The following is a 17,448-nucleotide window of genomic DNA, read 5'->3' as shown; positions in this document are numbered from 1 at the left end:
TCAAAGAGAGCAGAAGAGTAAAAATGAGAGGATGTGGACAAATGGCAGAAAGAGGGAGAACAATGTTCTCTTATGAGATTTGTGACACTGTACCTGACCGTGTTCTTATACATTGTATTGTGGAAGAATAATGTGCCTATATGTGCGAAAACAGCCAAGGTCATGGGGTTATGTCATAGCAGTAGGAGAAAACAGTAGTAGAAACTTACAGAATAGGTTAAAGGCAGAATAGGTTAAATGGAAGAGAGGAACAGTTGGAGGGGTTGGGTTGTTTATATCAATTTATATAAGATGTGTGTTTCTTACTTCTTAATTTGCACACTTTCTGTATGTTGGTACAAACTATTGCCTGCAAGCTTGTATTAAATAATAAACTCTGGAGATAAGGGGAAAAAGACAAATACTTGGTTCTGTGTAGTTATCCAAGTTCCAGTGTTCTGACTCGACCCTTGAAACTTTGGGCCAAAGTTGGCTAGAAACAAACATCTTTAGGAGAATACTGAGGAAAGCTAGTCTGAGAGACTGAGCCTCAAGAAACAAACTATAAACATATCTAACTAGTGTTGATGACCCCGTTTTCTGCACCCTGAAGCTGTATGCATTATTACAAAGCCACCAGTGTAGTAGTCATACACTTTTCATTATTTTTTAGGAGACACCAGTCGATGGTGATAGACTATGCATAATTTATGTCTAATTTGTTTAACATGAAAAATAAGAACACATATTTTTCAACACTTTAAAGACATGATGAGGGATTTCTAAGGGAATGAGAACTGAGAGTATGGGAGACAGACAGAGAGAGAGAGAGAGAGAGAGAGAGAGAGAGAGAGATGGAAAGTAAGATAAGAGATAATGTGAATGGGAATGAGAGGTTAGATATAGCTAAAATACAATTGAAATGTTTTTGTATAAGGTATATTGTAAAATAATAATGCACAGTTTATATAAAATAAGTGCTGCCGACAGCAAACATGAATCATGTATCAAACAAACTGTGCTCCTAAATTAAATGTCATAGTATATGGTTTAAATGAAAATAGTCCATTTTTGTTGGGGCTTTTGATAGCTATAGTGCCTCTTGTGATAATATTACAATGGAGTTTATCATACTGATCAACACTAAAAATTGTATAATATTAATAAAATGGCATTAAATATCCCAATGAGCACAGTAAGGTCCATTATTAAGTAATGGAGACAATATGGCGCAACTGTGAATCTGAGCAGAACAGGCCGTCCACAAGATATGGGAGAAGGCCAATAGCCAGGGAGGCCACCAAAAGGCCTTTGGCAGCTCTAAAGGAATTACAGTTTTCCACGGCTGAGCTCTAGGACAGTGTGAATATTGCAACAATGACCGGGGTGCAAGCCTAACACCTCATATCATCCTGAGAACACCATTCCTAACGTGGGGCTGGCAGCATCATGCTAAGGGACGCCTCACAGCGGTAGGGACTGGGAAACTGGTCAGAAATGAGGGAAGGATTAACAGAGCAAAATACACAGAGGTCCTTGAAGATTCTCACAGGACTTCAGACTCAAACATTCATCTTTCAGCATGAAAACGACACAAAGCACACAGACAAGATAAGGCTGGAGTGGCTTCAGGGACAAGTCTGTGAATGTTGTTAAGTGGCCCAGTTAAAGCCTGGACCTCATTCCAATAGAGAATATTTGGAAAGAACAGTTTAACATTGCTGTTCACCCAAGTTCCCATTAAATTTGATGGAGCTTAGCAGTTAGCAAATCATAGCAGGCAAATGTGCCAAGCTGTTGGAGACTTATACAAATAGATACATGGATAAAATTGCTGCCAAATGTGCCTCTACCAAATTTTGACTAAAGGGGTGAATACTTTCACAATAAATTATTTTCTGTTTTATATTTGTAATTAATTTAGAACAATTAGACGATTTTTCCCCCACTTAGACATTATGGACTTATTTTGTGCCACAACCCGAATTTAATGCATTTTGATTGTTTATGTTTTAACACAATAAATGTGACCAAAGGGGGTAAATACGTTTGAGAGGCATTGGGTGTTTTAATAATTCTGCTTGAACATTTTATGTAGTACACTGAATAATATTGATGTAGCAGGTAAATCGATGTTCTCTGTTCTTGCGGAAACTAGGCTATTGCTAGGCCCTACAAGTTTAATTCTCCAGAAACACCACGCCCCTCGTTCAGCACTGTGTAAAAATGTCCAACATGGTCCAACTTCTGTTCCAAGCTGGGCTGAGACTGAGCAGTGCTCTATAAGCGTACTCCAAAATACTGCCACCCCTGTGTTCATAGTTGTTTAGAGTATTCTGCTCTGCGAAAAATAACAGGATTCCAAACTCTTGAACTCTAAAGACAATTAGGCTACTACGTCAAACTCTACTTGACAAACATGGGAGTGTAGGCATTGATTGTAATTTTAATAACATTTGAACGTTTACCGATTGATCTGTTTTTTTTTTTACATTTACAATAGAGGATCACGAATGCCCGGACATAGCTATAGCTACGTATACGTTCCTACCACTGGATTACATGATTGTGTGAACTTTTTTGAAGTTCAAGATGCAATTCCGAACTGTCACTGAAGTAAACGTTGTTGATGTGCAAAAGAGACGGAATCCCTCCAAACATTATGTGAGTAATTGACAATTTTTGTTTCAGTGCTATCTAGGGTAGCCTACTTTAATGGATTAGGCTGCCCGCCAATACACAAAGATTTTACATTTTGTCTGAGCTATTAATGTTGTATTTTTTGCAGACAAGGCAGTTATACACGGGTTTTCACTGTGGTTGTTTTGCGGACTTCACAGTAATATTCACTGTGGTGTTTTTGTAGACGTGACATGCCGTATCAAGGTTTACTGTAGTAAATATATAGCTATATACAATAATAATATAATTAAGCAATAAGGCACGAATGGGTGTGGAACATGGCAAATATAAGCGCTTTTCATAGGCACCTGATAGGCATCGCTGATGATATTCATTATATATATATATATATATTTACCCCGGTGGTACGAATCCTGAATGCTGATTGGCTGAAAGCTGTGTTTGTTAAACGGTTTGTAATAGCAATAAAGCATTTTGGGATTTGTTTTCGTTTTTTTGCTAGTATATTGCTATGCATTGTGCATAAGAACAGCACATTTCCCTAGTATATTGGCAAAATACCACACACCCTCATGTCTTATAGCTTAAAAATACTAGTTAAGTAACTACTCTAGGGTTTCTGTGGTAATTCTGAAGTACAAGTGGGGGCTTTCCTTTTGAGTAAACTTACAAGGCAAATAGAATAGCAAATGTACCAAATTGACTATTGCTCTACTCTTTTCTAGGACCTGTAGGGAACAAAATTCATGGTCTATACTTGCATTTGTAGGTTTTTCCACTTCTGTGTACCACATTGGATATTGGGTGAAGCATATGCAAATACAGATAACATAACTGTAGTATTTATTATAGTCTATGGAATACTACAACGTTCTAGTAAACACTGCATGCTGGATATAACAGTCTAAATATAGATAGATAGAACTTTATTAATACCCAGGGGGAAAGTTTGGTTAATACTATAATAATGTTGTATTATATAGTGTACTACAATATGTTATAGTACCATGTTACATTGTTACCTTGGCCATATACTACCTCAAACCCGTGCAGTAGTTTATTATTGCTATTATAAACTGGTTACAAAGGAACAGTAAAAGTTTTTATGCCTATGGTATGTGTTGTCATATACCACAACTCTCAGTCAATTGTCATTTGTATGAAACATCTGGTTTATATAATGTTTAGAATACAGGGTTAATAAATTCATCAAAGTCCTTGGAAATCCTGGAATCAGGTTTTCCAGACCTGTATGTTTTGGGAAAAAATATAAAATCCAAAACTAAGTGGAAAAATCATGGAATATAATCATTTCTGTTCATGTATTTTATGACTGATCACATACAAATCTATGAATAAGCCAGGATTTGAAAATTACATGTCTGTCTGTCTCATTCTGACGCCAAAATTACTACTGGTGTGCTTGAACAAAGAGCTCATTTTCATGTCATCCAATAAACAAAAATGCAGGTTTGCTAAACAGAACTGACACTTGATTTGGAACTGCTGCTAGAGGCTCACCAAAAATAGAGCTCTTTGACCATGCACACTAGTATCTTTTGTATCAAAATAATAATACATGAGTCTATAATTGTGATAATCAACAGCATTACTTAGCCCATTACCAGGATATTCTTGCCCAAAAACGGTTTGCCTACAGTATGCCAAGAGGCTGAAACCTGTCTGTAAGTGGACCATACTGCAAGTCAATGACCTCAGTTGTTAATTGACCACAAAATCAACAGTTTGTAAAGGCAACTCAGTCTCCAGACTAGAATTCCACTGAAAACATGTGGTTGGAATTGATGAAAGAAGTCAACAAGGGCAGACTGAAGGATCTAAAGAATCTGGAAATGTTCTGTGTGGAGGAATGGTCTGAGATCCCTCCCATCCCATTAATTTATAATTTGAGAAATGTGTAGTATTGGTTGATTCCTTGAAACTTTAATGAAGTACAGTATATTTCATGAGTCAAATTACAATTTACCGTAACTCAAGTGTTTTGTTTTTCATTTTGGAGGTGACTTTATGTGGTGTTCAATGCAGGACTACATACAATTTGCAGTGCAAAATGTGTAGGTGGCTACAACTCCATCGTCCTCTGTCTGACTGTAGCAGCAGGTTGAAATAGATTATGGTCATTGTAGTCAATTACCAAATGTTTTATGCAATGTCATTGTAGTCAATTACCAAATGTTTTATGCAATGTCATTTTAGTCAATTACCAAATGTTTTTTGACCTAACTTTGAAAAGGTTTGAATAGGGTATATATATATATATATATATATATATATATATATATATATATATATATATATATATATATATAAATCATAGAAGAATAACCAAAACTTCTGTACATTTCTAAGCACTACCACCAGTCCAAGAGGATTAATTAACCCGAAGAAGGATCAATGTATCTAGTCCTTTCTGAAGTCCCTAAGCCCAGTTCAAAGCATTAACCCCGGGGTGTCACATTAGGAGATTTTGCCTGGGAACTAAAGTTCCCTGCGGAAAAAATACATCAAATCTCATTATGTATGAGCTAAGCAACTAAAAATGCCTATCCTGTTTTAGAGAGAGGAAAGAAGCAACCCTTTGTCTTTTGGTTCCAGCGTGACTTCCTTGCATGAGCGAGGGGGACACAGCTGAGAGCTCATGGCCACTACAGTATTAGTGCTGATCCAGGTCAAGCCATGGTTAGCATCTACATAAAGAGCAACTTATGGTCACTTTAGTCTATGTAATGAGAAATAGCCTATGCTGTACAAATGGTTAGATGTTTTTATATCTGTAGGCTTAATAGGGTTTTTCGTAGTGCATTTCTAGTATCTGTAGCCTAGTTTTTGGAAATATCATTTAATAATCAGCTGTACAAATATTTTGAGTACTGAAGATTTGATAAATCTTTTCTACCTCCTATGGGGAAGAGGTTCTGATGGGCAAACGTCCGGATGTTTGGACCATGTACATATGTTGGTGATGTGGAAATCAAGAAACTTGAAGCTCTCTATCAGAGTGAGAGTGGCAGAATGTTGAGTGTGGCAGAACGTTGAGTGTGGCAGATGTGTTGTTGCCCACTCTCAGAACGTGTAGTCGACCTACTGTATAAGGAAGTCAAAATGAGCATGGGGAGGGTGTTATGTGTTGAACTCTGAGCTGTTGTCTATGAACCACATTCTAACATTAGCATTCCTCTTGTCTGAATGAGAGAGGGCAGTGTGGAGTATGATCAAGATTGCATTGTCTATAGATTTGTTCAGGTGTTTTGCGAATTGGAGTAGGTCCGGAGTGCTACTAGATGATAGCTGTATAAACATATACATTTGTGTTCATGGGCACAGGGCTATGGTAGTCTACCTGAAGCTAGTCAATATTGTAGACTGGGTCAGGGAAAGGTTGAGGATGTCCATGGAGAAACTTACGGGCCAGACGTCACTTGCTCATAGTATATCCCCTGGTTTTCATTTTGGCCCGATAACCTTTTAAATATTAATCTGATGGAAAGTTTGACTCATATCATCTATGGAGAGTTAGACATATAGTTGAGTGAACAGCTATTTCTCTCGAAACATCCAGCTCTTCTGGCAGGCTCGCACTGTTGGCCAATCTGCACCTGGGAAGCCTTTTGTCATCTGTGATAGTTAGCAATCACTGACACACCCTGACTACTTTCATTGTTAATTCTTTGTTTCTTCTGCTAGGTGTACCTCATCAACGTCACATATTCTGACTCCACTTCGCATGTTATCTACAGGAGATACAGTGCATTTTTTGATCTCCAGGTAAGTTTTACTTTCCTTGTGTCGAACAATCATTCACTTAATCATCTTTAATATAGTCTAAAGTAAGCTTTCTTTGAAACAGTTATTTTGTATACCTCACCATTAAACGCAATCCCTGATATTCTGTCATGTCCTGGCTATGCCCCTAGCCATCTCTGCACTGGGCTAGGGCCATAGTCATGACAGGACGGAAGGTGGCACCTCTAGCCACCTCCGATCCTTTTGGTCTCCTCAATTGGAGGCAGGTGTAGATTGTTGCCTCCAATTGGGGACCCTATTTATTTTCTCTGTGTGGCCACACCTAGTGTGGTTCATTTTGGTTTTGTCTTTGCATTGGATAAACCACGTCACTGGTTGCGGCTTTTGTTTTGTCTTCCTTTTTAATTAAACATGGATTACACCCTCTATTTAGACTCTGCGCCTGTGTCCTACCACAACCATGACATATCCAAACGACCAAGATAATGTCAGACCAAACTCATTCGCTCCAAATGTTAATTGATAACTAACAATGAGCATAAGCACGGAAAACAATTTCTCTCAGGACTAGTCAAGTCCAAAACCTATTTGCAGCTGGGAGTTAAGAAAAAATGCATCCATCGCTGTGATACTTAATTGTTATCCTTGGAAAGATAAGTACGTCCTATTTAGCTGACCGGTACCGACTCATGGTGCATGGTGACTGCTGCATCCTTAATGCTAGCTGTGTTGCTTTTATTTCACATGGCCAGTTGGCATTTTAGTTTTGGTAGTCACGACTCAATTTTTGTGTTCTTTTACAAAGATCTGCCTTGGAGAATTGTGTTTTAGTGCCACATGCACTAATTGTTTTACACAAACATTGGGCAGGCTACTGCACACCATGCAGTCAGCAGCAAAAGAGGTAGAATAAATACATAGCAGAGTAACCTTGTTCACAGTCACTTTAAACAAAATGCGATGTGCACAATAACGTGAATGAGGTTAGCAGAAGAGAATGAGATAAGTGAATGAGATGAGATTTGCATGAATGTCTAACCTCAATGCCCTGTGTGTTCCCCACAAAATTACGTTTCAAGGGGAAGCCCCAACTGTAAGGTCCCATTGTAGACCACTGGTTCCTGGCGGAAGCAGGGAAAAACCCATCAGCTCATGGATAATAAAGAATTTTCATGAGAGAATTTTTTTTTTTTTTCAGAATGAACCCATTTCATTAGAAGGAGCTTATTACTTAGTCAATTCCAAAAATATTTGCCACACAAACGTGTGTTTGCCAAGCAAAGTAAAAGGGACAAAAAACACTGCATACACACCATAAACACCAGAGAAACAAAATGACCTTCACTCTCCGCTCCCAAAGGTACAAAACTCGCCAGCCACTTCCCATTCCATCAAATCGCCTTGTTTTCCCTAAATTTCACACACATTACCTCTCATTCCCTCCCCCTATTGCTTGGATGGAGTGACCGCACAAACCCGATCTTAAAAACAATTGTTTTCACAGAGGTAGGTCTGTCAACCTGATTATGCCCAGTTAAACTAGTTATTGGGAGCATATTCGTTTTTAGCATTTTTATTTCCTTGACTAAACAAAATGTACTTAGTCATGCCTGTCTTTTATCAGTGTACCGTTCTTTAAGTTTTGTGATAATACATGGCAAGTCTAATCCCTAAATAAAACCTTGTTCTTTCAGCAAGTCTTGTGACTGGGTTGACAGTAGCAGAGAAAACCCTTTGTTCTTGAGGCCCTTGCTAACAGCCGGGAAAATCATGCTGTCCTGTTCTGCTGGAAAGAGAACTGTCTCTGTAAACATTAGCCTAGATCCCTGTTGCAGCTTGCTATTTGCAAAAGATCTGGAATGCATCTTTAACATTGTTATTTATCTTTGTCAATATCTTAATGTAGCTCATTTTGGCAACAAATGATAAAAATGATGTATTGGGAAAAAATCTGGATCATCAAATTGTTAAACACCATAAGTGATACTTAGATTTATCCTCCAAGACCAAGTTATCCAATTTGGGATGGATGGTTATTTGGACATTCTTCTGTTGTTTTGGTCTTGTTTTTTTCATACTGTTTTGATTAAAGCTACTTCAGTGAAATGGAGCTCACTCAATAATATTGACATTATTTACATCTGCTCTTTAATAAAACATAAACCAAATATCATAGATTTTTGTGGTGACGGCTGAGTTGCTACTTGATTCTATTGTACCACAGACTTGACAAAATCTATTGACAATATCACCGACTTTCAAACAGCTGTGTCCTTTACAGAACGGTATATGAAAAAAAGTGTGACGAGCACCCTCCACTAAACACTGATGGAGCGTTGGAGTCTCCTCAAGACCTTTCTTCCAGGCCAGTGAGATTTACGACCTCCCTGGGGCATAGGATCCAGCTGAGGAAGCCGGCATGCCCAATCTCAACACAGACTGGAAATGAGGGGGAAGTCATGATCAGGAAGGAGGGGTGGGGTAGGAGGAATGGAGGCAAAGAGAGATGTCCTCTGGGGAGGCTACCAGCAGCATGATGAGAGAGAGATAAGGCTGGCTTTTCCTGCTACTACACGATCCCTCAGTTGGATACATCCGCCTCCTGCTAGGCTTCACCGTAATAATTGGTACTTTTCCCCCCATACAAAATCTGAGAGGTACTTCATAATCTACGTCATTGTCAGAGAGTTAGCAGTCTAGAAGGCTGATATTGTCAGATTTCTCTCTGCATTTCTTGTTTTCTGCTAAGTATACACAAAACCACTGTGAGTGGGTGTTTGTGACTGGTGCCCACCAAAAGCTATGGCTCGTCTAAGGCTCAGCTCTTTTATCTGTCCTTTTGGCACATATAACACTGTTCGGTTAGAAGCTGGCAGGTTACAAAAGTATGCTCTGCACTTTCTGCTTGGCTCTAGTGACCATATATATACAGTGGGGAGAGTATTTGATAAACTGCCGATTCTGCAGGTTTTCCTACTTACAAAGCATGTAGAAGTCTGTCATTTTTATCAAAGGTACACTTCAAATGTAAGAGACGGAATCAAAAATTATTTTTAAATAATTAATTTGCATGACATAAGTATTTGATCACCTACCAACCAGTAAGTTATCCGGCTCTCACAGACCAGTTAGTTTTTCCTTAAGAAGCCCTGCTGTTCTCCACTCATTACCTGTATTAACTGCACCTGTTTGAACTCATTACCTGTATAAAAGACACCTGTCCACACAGGTATCAGGGATAAAATTGTAGACCTGCACAAGGCTGGGATGGGTTTACAGGACAATAGGCAAGCAGCTTGGTGAGAAGGCAACTGTTGGCGCAATTATAAGAAAATGGAAGAAGTTCAAGATGACGGTTAATCTCCCTCGGTCTGGGGCTCCATGCAAGATCTCACCTCGTGGGGCATCAATGATCATGAGGAAGGTGAGGGATCATCCCAGAACTACACGGCAGGACCTGGTCAATGACCTGAAGAGAGCTGGGACCACAGTCTCAAAGAAAACCATTACTAACACACTACGCCGTCATGGATTAAAATCCTGCAGCGCACACAAGGTCCCCATGCTCAAGCCAGCGCATGTCCAGGCCCGTCTGAAGTTTGCCAATGACCATCTGGATGATCCAGAGGAGGTATGGGAGAAGGTCATGTGGTCTGATGAGACAAAAAAGAGCTTTTTGATCTAAACTCCACTCGCCGTGTTTGGAGGAAGAAGAAGGATGAGTACAACCCCAAGAACACCATCCCAATCTTGAAGCATGAAGGTGGAAACATTATTCTTTGGGGATGCTTTTCTGCAAAGGGGACAGGACGACTGCATCGTATTGAGGGGAGGATGGATGGGGCCATGTATCGCGAGATCTTGGCCAACAACCTCCTTCCCTCAGTAAGAGCACTGAAGATGGGTCGTGGCTGGGTCTTCCAGCATGACAACGACATGAAACACACAGCCAGGGCAACTAAGGAGTGGCTCTGTAAGAAGCATCTCAAGGTACTGGAGAAGAGAATCTTTGGAGGGAGCTGAAAGTCTGTATTGTCCAGCGACAGCCCTGAAACCTGAAGGATCTGGAGAAGCTCTGTATGGAGGAGTGGGCCAAAATCCCTGCTGCAGTGTGCGCAAACCTGGTCAAGGACTACAGGAAACGTATGATCTCTGTAATTGCAAAAAAAGGTTTCTGTGTCAAATATTAAGTTCTGCTTTTCTGATGTATCAAATACTTATGTCATGCAATAAAATGCAAATTAATTACTTAAAAATCATACAATGTGATTCCGTCACTCACAGTTGAAGAATACCTATGATAGAAATTACAGACTTCTACATGCTTTGTAAGTGGGAAAACCTGCAAAATCAGCAGTGTATCAAATACTTGTTCTCTCCACTGCATATATATATATATATATATATATATATAGCGTTTTTAGCCAGTGTTCACTAAATTAGCTGAATGTTGGTCTGTTAAGATGATGGTTTCTGTGCACTTGTTACCAGCCTTTGTCCCAAACTCATAATAACTATTACTGTCCCTCATAGATGCAATCATCATAAATACATTTAAAAAAAATAACATCTGGTTCACTTTTCCCATATCTTTTGCTGACCTCAAAATTTGGATTACGTATACACAAAGAATGATCACATCTCATTAGTTCTTATCATTTTAGTGCTGAGCAAATAGTAATGATTTTTTTTTGTTAGAACTCAAAAGCCAAATACATACTAAATCCATTATCTCTAACAACACAACATAAAATCATATTGGCTTCGTTATAGCATTGACTGCCCAAAAAAAATGCAGCCATGAAGGTTATGCAAAATAAATTCCTAATTTTGCACACATTGAATTTGTTACCTATCATATGAATTGCTCAATTCCAATCAGTTCTAGTGGCAGTTAGGCAGTTCTAGTGGCAGCCAGGCATGCCCATGCCAAAACACCCACTCAGTTATACTTCACAGATTAGTCGGTATGCTGAGAGTGTTTTGTTGTCCTCCTGCCATCACTTTGGCAGTTCATCTTCGTTCATGTGGTCTCATCTGTCCACACAACCTATTTTCCAGACCTGCAGGTTCTTTTGGTCGTGTAACCTGGCCATCCAGTTTATATGGCGAAATAGTGGTGTTGAGATACAGTATGTTTTATTGAAAGAATTAAATAAATTAAATATTTATTGGTAAAGATGAGCAATGGGGGACTTTATCTGTCAAGACATAGCTTATTGGTATAAGGGTGATGTCTATTTGTAGTTTAAGAGACTTGGCAAAACCCCGAGATTAATGGTCAGTAAAATGTATTTTTATTTGTGTGTTATTTGAGCTTTTCTTAAATGTTGAAAATAACAAACTTTGAGCCAATTAGAACCCACCTGTACCAAACTTGAGAGTTGTAGCATAATGCCATTTATGGTCGAGCTTGTCATTGTTACCTGCGTGAGACAGGCGGGTGTTGATGGACGAGCTGATTTCCTCAAAGGGGTTGTTTGGCTCTGCTGTAAAGTCCATGCTCCCTCAGTAAGCGAGCAGTCCAAACCAGTGGAGGTGCTCCTCTCCTCACTTTTTTCCTCCTCAAAGGGTTTTTTCTGTCGGCGTTCAGTCGGTTTTAGTGACTATCGGGAAGGCCTAAAGGACAATGAAAGGTGCTCCAGTGGCCATAGTTAGTGGTGCATTTGTGTTTTTCCATTTCTCTTGCGGTTCAGTTAGTCCTGTATGGCAAGGGCACCATTCATTGTGGCGGAGGGGAAGAACAGCACAACCGCATGGAGCAAGTTTAGGGGACACAAGTTCCAGGCCCTTTTTGCTCTCTTCTGTGGCAATCATTATGACTGTACCGAAGCACATCCAGTAGTTTCCACTCAAGGTTCCTTAGTGTTCACAAATGACAAAAAGCCTGTAGGGTTTACAAAAAGCAGTCCCACAGTGAAAACTGGGTGCCTGAGATTAGTGGAAATGAAGCTAGTCATCCTGGGTGTCTCCTCAGCTAGCGATTTAGGTTTTTGAATTTGTTTGCTGTGCACTTGTGCAGTTTAGCTGTCCCTATGAATGAGCCACTGCATTTCCCTTGCCTCTTGAGGGAAATGGAAGGGGTTTAGCATGGCTATGGAAGGGGTTTAGCATGGCCATGTTTTCATGGACAATGAAGGCAGTGACGTAGCGGTGTAGGCTACAGGATTCTGTGTCCCCACCCATTCGGTATGATTACATCATTTGTTCCTGAGCCAAGGTGGAGACTATTTGGGTCAGGGAGAGAGCGTGTCTCTCCACCTAACCCTGTTTCTTTATCGAAGAGCAGATCCTTTTGTTTTAACAAGTCATTTGCCATTTCTGAGGGCATTCCATTCAGTATGAAGTACTGTAAATCACGTCATCATGGCATGGTCAAAGGGGGCAATGTTCTAGAGAACTTCTCTTGGATAGACATCCTGTTCACCAAAAAATATTGAAGAAAGAGTCACGTTCCATGAATTTGCTCGACTAAAAAGATTACATTCAGTCACTGAATAAATGTGTATTTTTTTTATTATGTGTATGATTAAAAAATGTTTGTTAATTATGTCTATGATTCAGAAATGTATGTTACATGTTCAAACTGTCACATGGTGTAACGTTTTGATTGAATGTGATTTACGGAACCATAAAGATGAAGAACTGCAATTCTGTGATCTTTCTCCCTCTGAAGAGTTACTGGGCTGGCCAAGCTGCGGTCACTGCCAAATGTAAAACAAAGGAAAATTACTGGGAAATTGTGTAAACGGGGGCTTGCAGACCAATGGTCGACAGAATTAATAAACTGTTAAAGTATCGACCACTTCTTTGTGTGCAAGCCTTCCTTAGTAGTATATAAAGTGGGAGTCTTTTTCTCTGAAAAACTGTATAAGACTTTTGTGGACTACGTACAGTAAACCTGTAAAGTAGTGTGAACACTAGAACACAACCAGCATGGTATTGTTGTTCTATTTCGTCTTTCCACTCTAACATTATTTATCCATTTCAGTATTAGAGCTGAACAGTACTGTCTGTTTATGTACTCTGCCTGTGTTTCACATTTGCTTTTAGTGGTCAAGCATTCTGAATAGACTTGTAATGTAAAACACTACATATTGTAGAGGTTTCAATGTAATGAGACTGATGTATTCCAAATCATTTTCTAAGTGAGATGTGCACTTTACAGTGTAACCAATCTGGCCATATTGTACATTTACAGTGCAGAATCTGAGTTCTCTGTATGCTTTTTCACCTGTGCCATAACCTGCTTATCAAACAGCCATTGGTGAGAGTATGTATTTGCATATTTATTTTATACTGGTCCGCCATTGGAAATTAAATCCACCACCCTGTGTTGCAATAAACATACTCTGCCAATGAGCTACCCTAGACCACATCAAAACACCTGTTGCTAGCCACCCACCCAGGCTCAACTTGGCTGATACAGCACTTTTAACACACTAAACCTAGCTGCATGCTAGGGGAAACACTTTATACACAAATATAACATCTCCTGGGCAACTGACTAAATCTGCCATATCACAAAGGTCTGTGTAACATGTAGAAAGAGAAGTGCCTGTGTTGTGATTACAAGTTGTTACTTAGTTTCCATGGGGATGGCTCTCTCACCTGTCCTGGGAAATCTGGAACAAATCCTCCACTTGGGTCTCAGCTGTGGGATACCAGCATAGGAATGTTCTCTGTTTGCCAGGGATCTGATGAGGTGTGAAGATAATGTCCCCCAGCCTGCTGGGAGCATGTTACTTCCACCATGTCACATAGTAATGCAGATAGCATATTATCGTAAGTGGGTGGCACTCATCATAGCAATAATTTTGAAGATTAATTTATGGGCACAGGTTAATGTAAATGTCCCTCATACTGTAAGCTTATCCCATATTTTTTTGGCAACACATTAACTCTTTGCTTTTTTGTCATTAGCGTTTACCTGTCTATTTCTTAATGTTCAGCTTTTACCGCTTCCACTCAATGGATAACAATATGTGCACTCGTCTTCAAAGGAAACCTGTTCTAATTTATGGTCTCTGTTTCTGAGGATGGGGAAATACCAAATTAAGGTCTAAAGTAGCTTTAAATTGTCAGCAGCAGTAAAGCAGAAATTGAAAAAACCCACAAGAAAAGAATCAAGCCAACTTTAACTGGAAACCCTCTCAAACAACCATATTGAACCAGAAAACCAAACAGATCTGTCTGTAGCCGCCAAGTTGCCCATGAACTGTTTATGCACCTTGTTCCTTTTGGGCCTTTTTGGCCCTGGTCCAGTCCCTCTGGCCTAGATACCTATGCACGTTTTGGATAGCTTTCACTGCATCAGTCCCTCTCCAGAGCACATCTGGAACATGAAAGGGCAGGGCAGAATCACATCTGGAGCTGAGCAAGCTTGTTAATGTAGGCTCTCTCAATTGCATTTATTTACTTAAGCACACTGCAATGATTTATTAGTCCAGGAAACCCGAAACTCAGAGAGGGTGACGCAAACAGATACACGCTTGAGACTTTCACAGACACAGGCATTCGCACACAGATGCACGCCCTCATGTGTTCATGCACACGACACGCTTGTACACACAGGCAAACCTACAGGCATGCGCAGAGGAATGGAATTTTTTTATGTATCTAACCCCTACAGAACAGCCTCTCCTTCTGCTGCTCTAAGTCTATTATATTATTTGGTTGCTCCTTTTTGCATGGAACGACTCAGCGATCTTGGTTTGAGAACTGCCTCTGAGTCAAGGAATGACCACCCCTCAGAGTCTGGTTCCTTTCTAGGTTTCTTCCCCTTTTAGGGAGTTTTTCCTAGCCACTGTGCATTGTGATAGCAATTTTATCGATCAGAGAAATTTCCACAACAGCATCAACACTGTTATGGCTTGCTGGATGTGGGTGTTTTGTTAAACACTTTGTGACAACTGCTGATATAAAAAGGGCTTCATAAAATTAATTTGATTGATTGATTGATTGAAAGGCTGAACATGTCTAGAACTCTTCATGTGATCATGCCAATGACAACAATACACACCCAGTATAGACGTGACTGAATGTTGTCTGTGTATGGTGACAGACTCTGAACAGCTACTATGTAATTACATCCCACATTGTAGTCATTTCACTAAGAGGTTGTCTGATCCTTAAAGTTCATGACCGCCCCAGTTACTCTCCCTCCCCCAGATCTGATCTAGATTCTTCCACTTTGAGCTTTTTCTCCTTTAGTTTAGTTCTGGTTAGTTTTGTTTGAGCCATAACTATCCAGTATATCCCTATTATTTAACAAGATATTGAGCTTGAAAAATATATACACTCTACCATAATTTAAAATAAGGACTGTTGAGTAAAGAAAAAATGCTTTCTTTTTACTTCCAGATGCAGATCCTGGACAAGTTCCCAGTGGAGGGAGGGCAAAAGGACCCCAAAAAGAGAATAATTCCCTTCTTACCAGGTGAGCTTGCAGACATGGATAAAGGACATTCTGCACTCATCAAGCATTTGTCTACAGTAGCATTTTAAAGGTGCAGGTGTGACATTACAATGAAACAGTATAGCTGCAAGCAACAAAGCCACATTTCAGCTGTAGGCCCATTGTGCCTCCACCAGAACAAATTAAATGACCTACTTTGGTCCTATTTACCGTGCTCGTCAAATATCAGAACCCAACTTTTAGCAGATCATGCAAAAATGATTTTAATCTAATTTCGAAATGTTTTTTTACTGCTTTTTTTCTCCAAAATCTTGGAACGATTGACACATCACACAATGTTCCAACAATGTTGCTTCAACAATATGGCAGCACTAAGCCAATGAGCTAGCATGAATGATTATTTCTGTCCAGCACGGACACAGCTATCCTTCTGAACCCCTAATGAACCTGAACAAGTATGATAGGGTTTCACATTAGCTTCGCTATTTGAACCTCTAAAATACAGTGCAAGACAAGAACATGGAGAACGGACATGCTTCTGTGTTATTATTCCTGTTTGTTCTTCACTGGACCTTTCCAAAACAACTTTCCAAATTTTTACGCTGTGCCAGGAGGCTGGTTGTGGTATGGCAGTAGGAGATCGGTGTAGAGAATAATTGTCTCCTCTCTAATCTGATAACCTCAGAATGCCCCAGAGGAGTGAAGAATGCCATTCTCTGAGAGCAGCGCAGCTCCCAGATGTCTGGATAGTGTTGTTTACATTGCCCTGTAAAACTTAGCCTGAGATTGAGCTCTGTGCATGTACTCACTGAAATATAAACAGCAATCTTACTGTCATCATAGACAGTAATACAGAAAGACGGACATACACATTTCATACATATTTGACATTTAGTGTTTTTTATGATGTCTTGTTTCATGTACTACATACTATTTAATAAGCCTACTACATAATATGGCATTATGCCTCCTCCATGCTGTACGATCCACTGCCAGGTGTTTGGCTGTGTTTTAGTGTTATTCCACCTACAGATTCAATGGTGCCATGTCTCCTTTTCAGGTAAAGTTCTATTTCGGCGAAGTCAAGTCAGGGACGTGGCTGTAAAACGGCTGAAGCATATTGATGACTACTGCAGAGTAAGACCAAGTTATGATGTTTTTGCAATAAATGCACTATTTGCTTCTTTAATGTTTGGCAAGAGGTCTTTCTACTATTCATAGCCTACGAGTATCCACTCAGTAGAACCCATTGAGAAACAATGGACTGTCATGCAGCATGGTTTGCTGTGATAGAGTGACATGCATCAGAAACTGTCTCCACCACCAGTATTCACAAGAAATTCTCTCATATCGTCTCTTTTCATTTCCTTTCACAATGTGGGTTTACACACAGTATGCTGTCAGAAATTGCCAGTGGGGCCAAACACGTCAAAACCTGCACAGAATCAAATGATTTATTATGTGATGGAGAAATTAACACAACTGGCCACCTGACCAACTTCTTCATCAGGCGTTCAATTGCTTGGATTTGGGTCTATGGATGGATCTGAGGTTAAATTTTTTTTAAATATAAATGTTAGGATTACAGTGAACTTTTGCTGCTTTATTTGACAAACTTGTGTCTGTGTGTCTATATCCATAAC

General features: G+C 39.7%; 1 protein-coding gene across 2 annotated transcripts in view; it reads left to right on the top strand.

The window, feature by feature from the left end:
- The first annotated feature begins 2,247 nt into the window (after window positions 1-2,247).
- sh3pxd2ab (SH3 and PX domains 2Ab) overlaps window positions 2,248-17,448 on the top strand; it is a 57,456-nt gene continuing 42,255 nt past the window's right edge. For both annotated transcript variants that reach the window (XM_010870132.4, XM_010870131.4), the window contains exons 1-4: window positions 2,248-2,643; window positions 6,328-6,408; window positions 15,751-15,826; window positions 16,866-16,942. In XM_010870132.4, the coding sequence (XP_010868434.2) occupies window positions 2,572-2,643; window positions 6,328-6,408; window positions 15,751-15,826; window positions 16,866-16,942 (306 nt within the window). In that variant the 5' untranslated portion in view covers window positions 2,248-2,571. The remainder of the gene's footprint in view (window positions 2,644-6,327; window positions 6,409-15,750; window positions 15,827-16,865; window positions 16,943-17,448) is intronic.

This window comes from Esox lucius, chromosome 6 (genome assembly GCF_011004845.1).
Source record: "Esox lucius isolate fEsoLuc1 chromosome 6, fEsoLuc1.pri, whole genome shotgun sequence".
Taxonomy (NCBI): Eukaryota; Metazoa; Chordata; class Actinopteri; order Esociformes; family Esocidae; genus Esox; species Esox lucius.
Note: the sequence above shows the minus strand (reverse complement) of the source record. Positions and strands in the feature narration are given on the sequence as shown.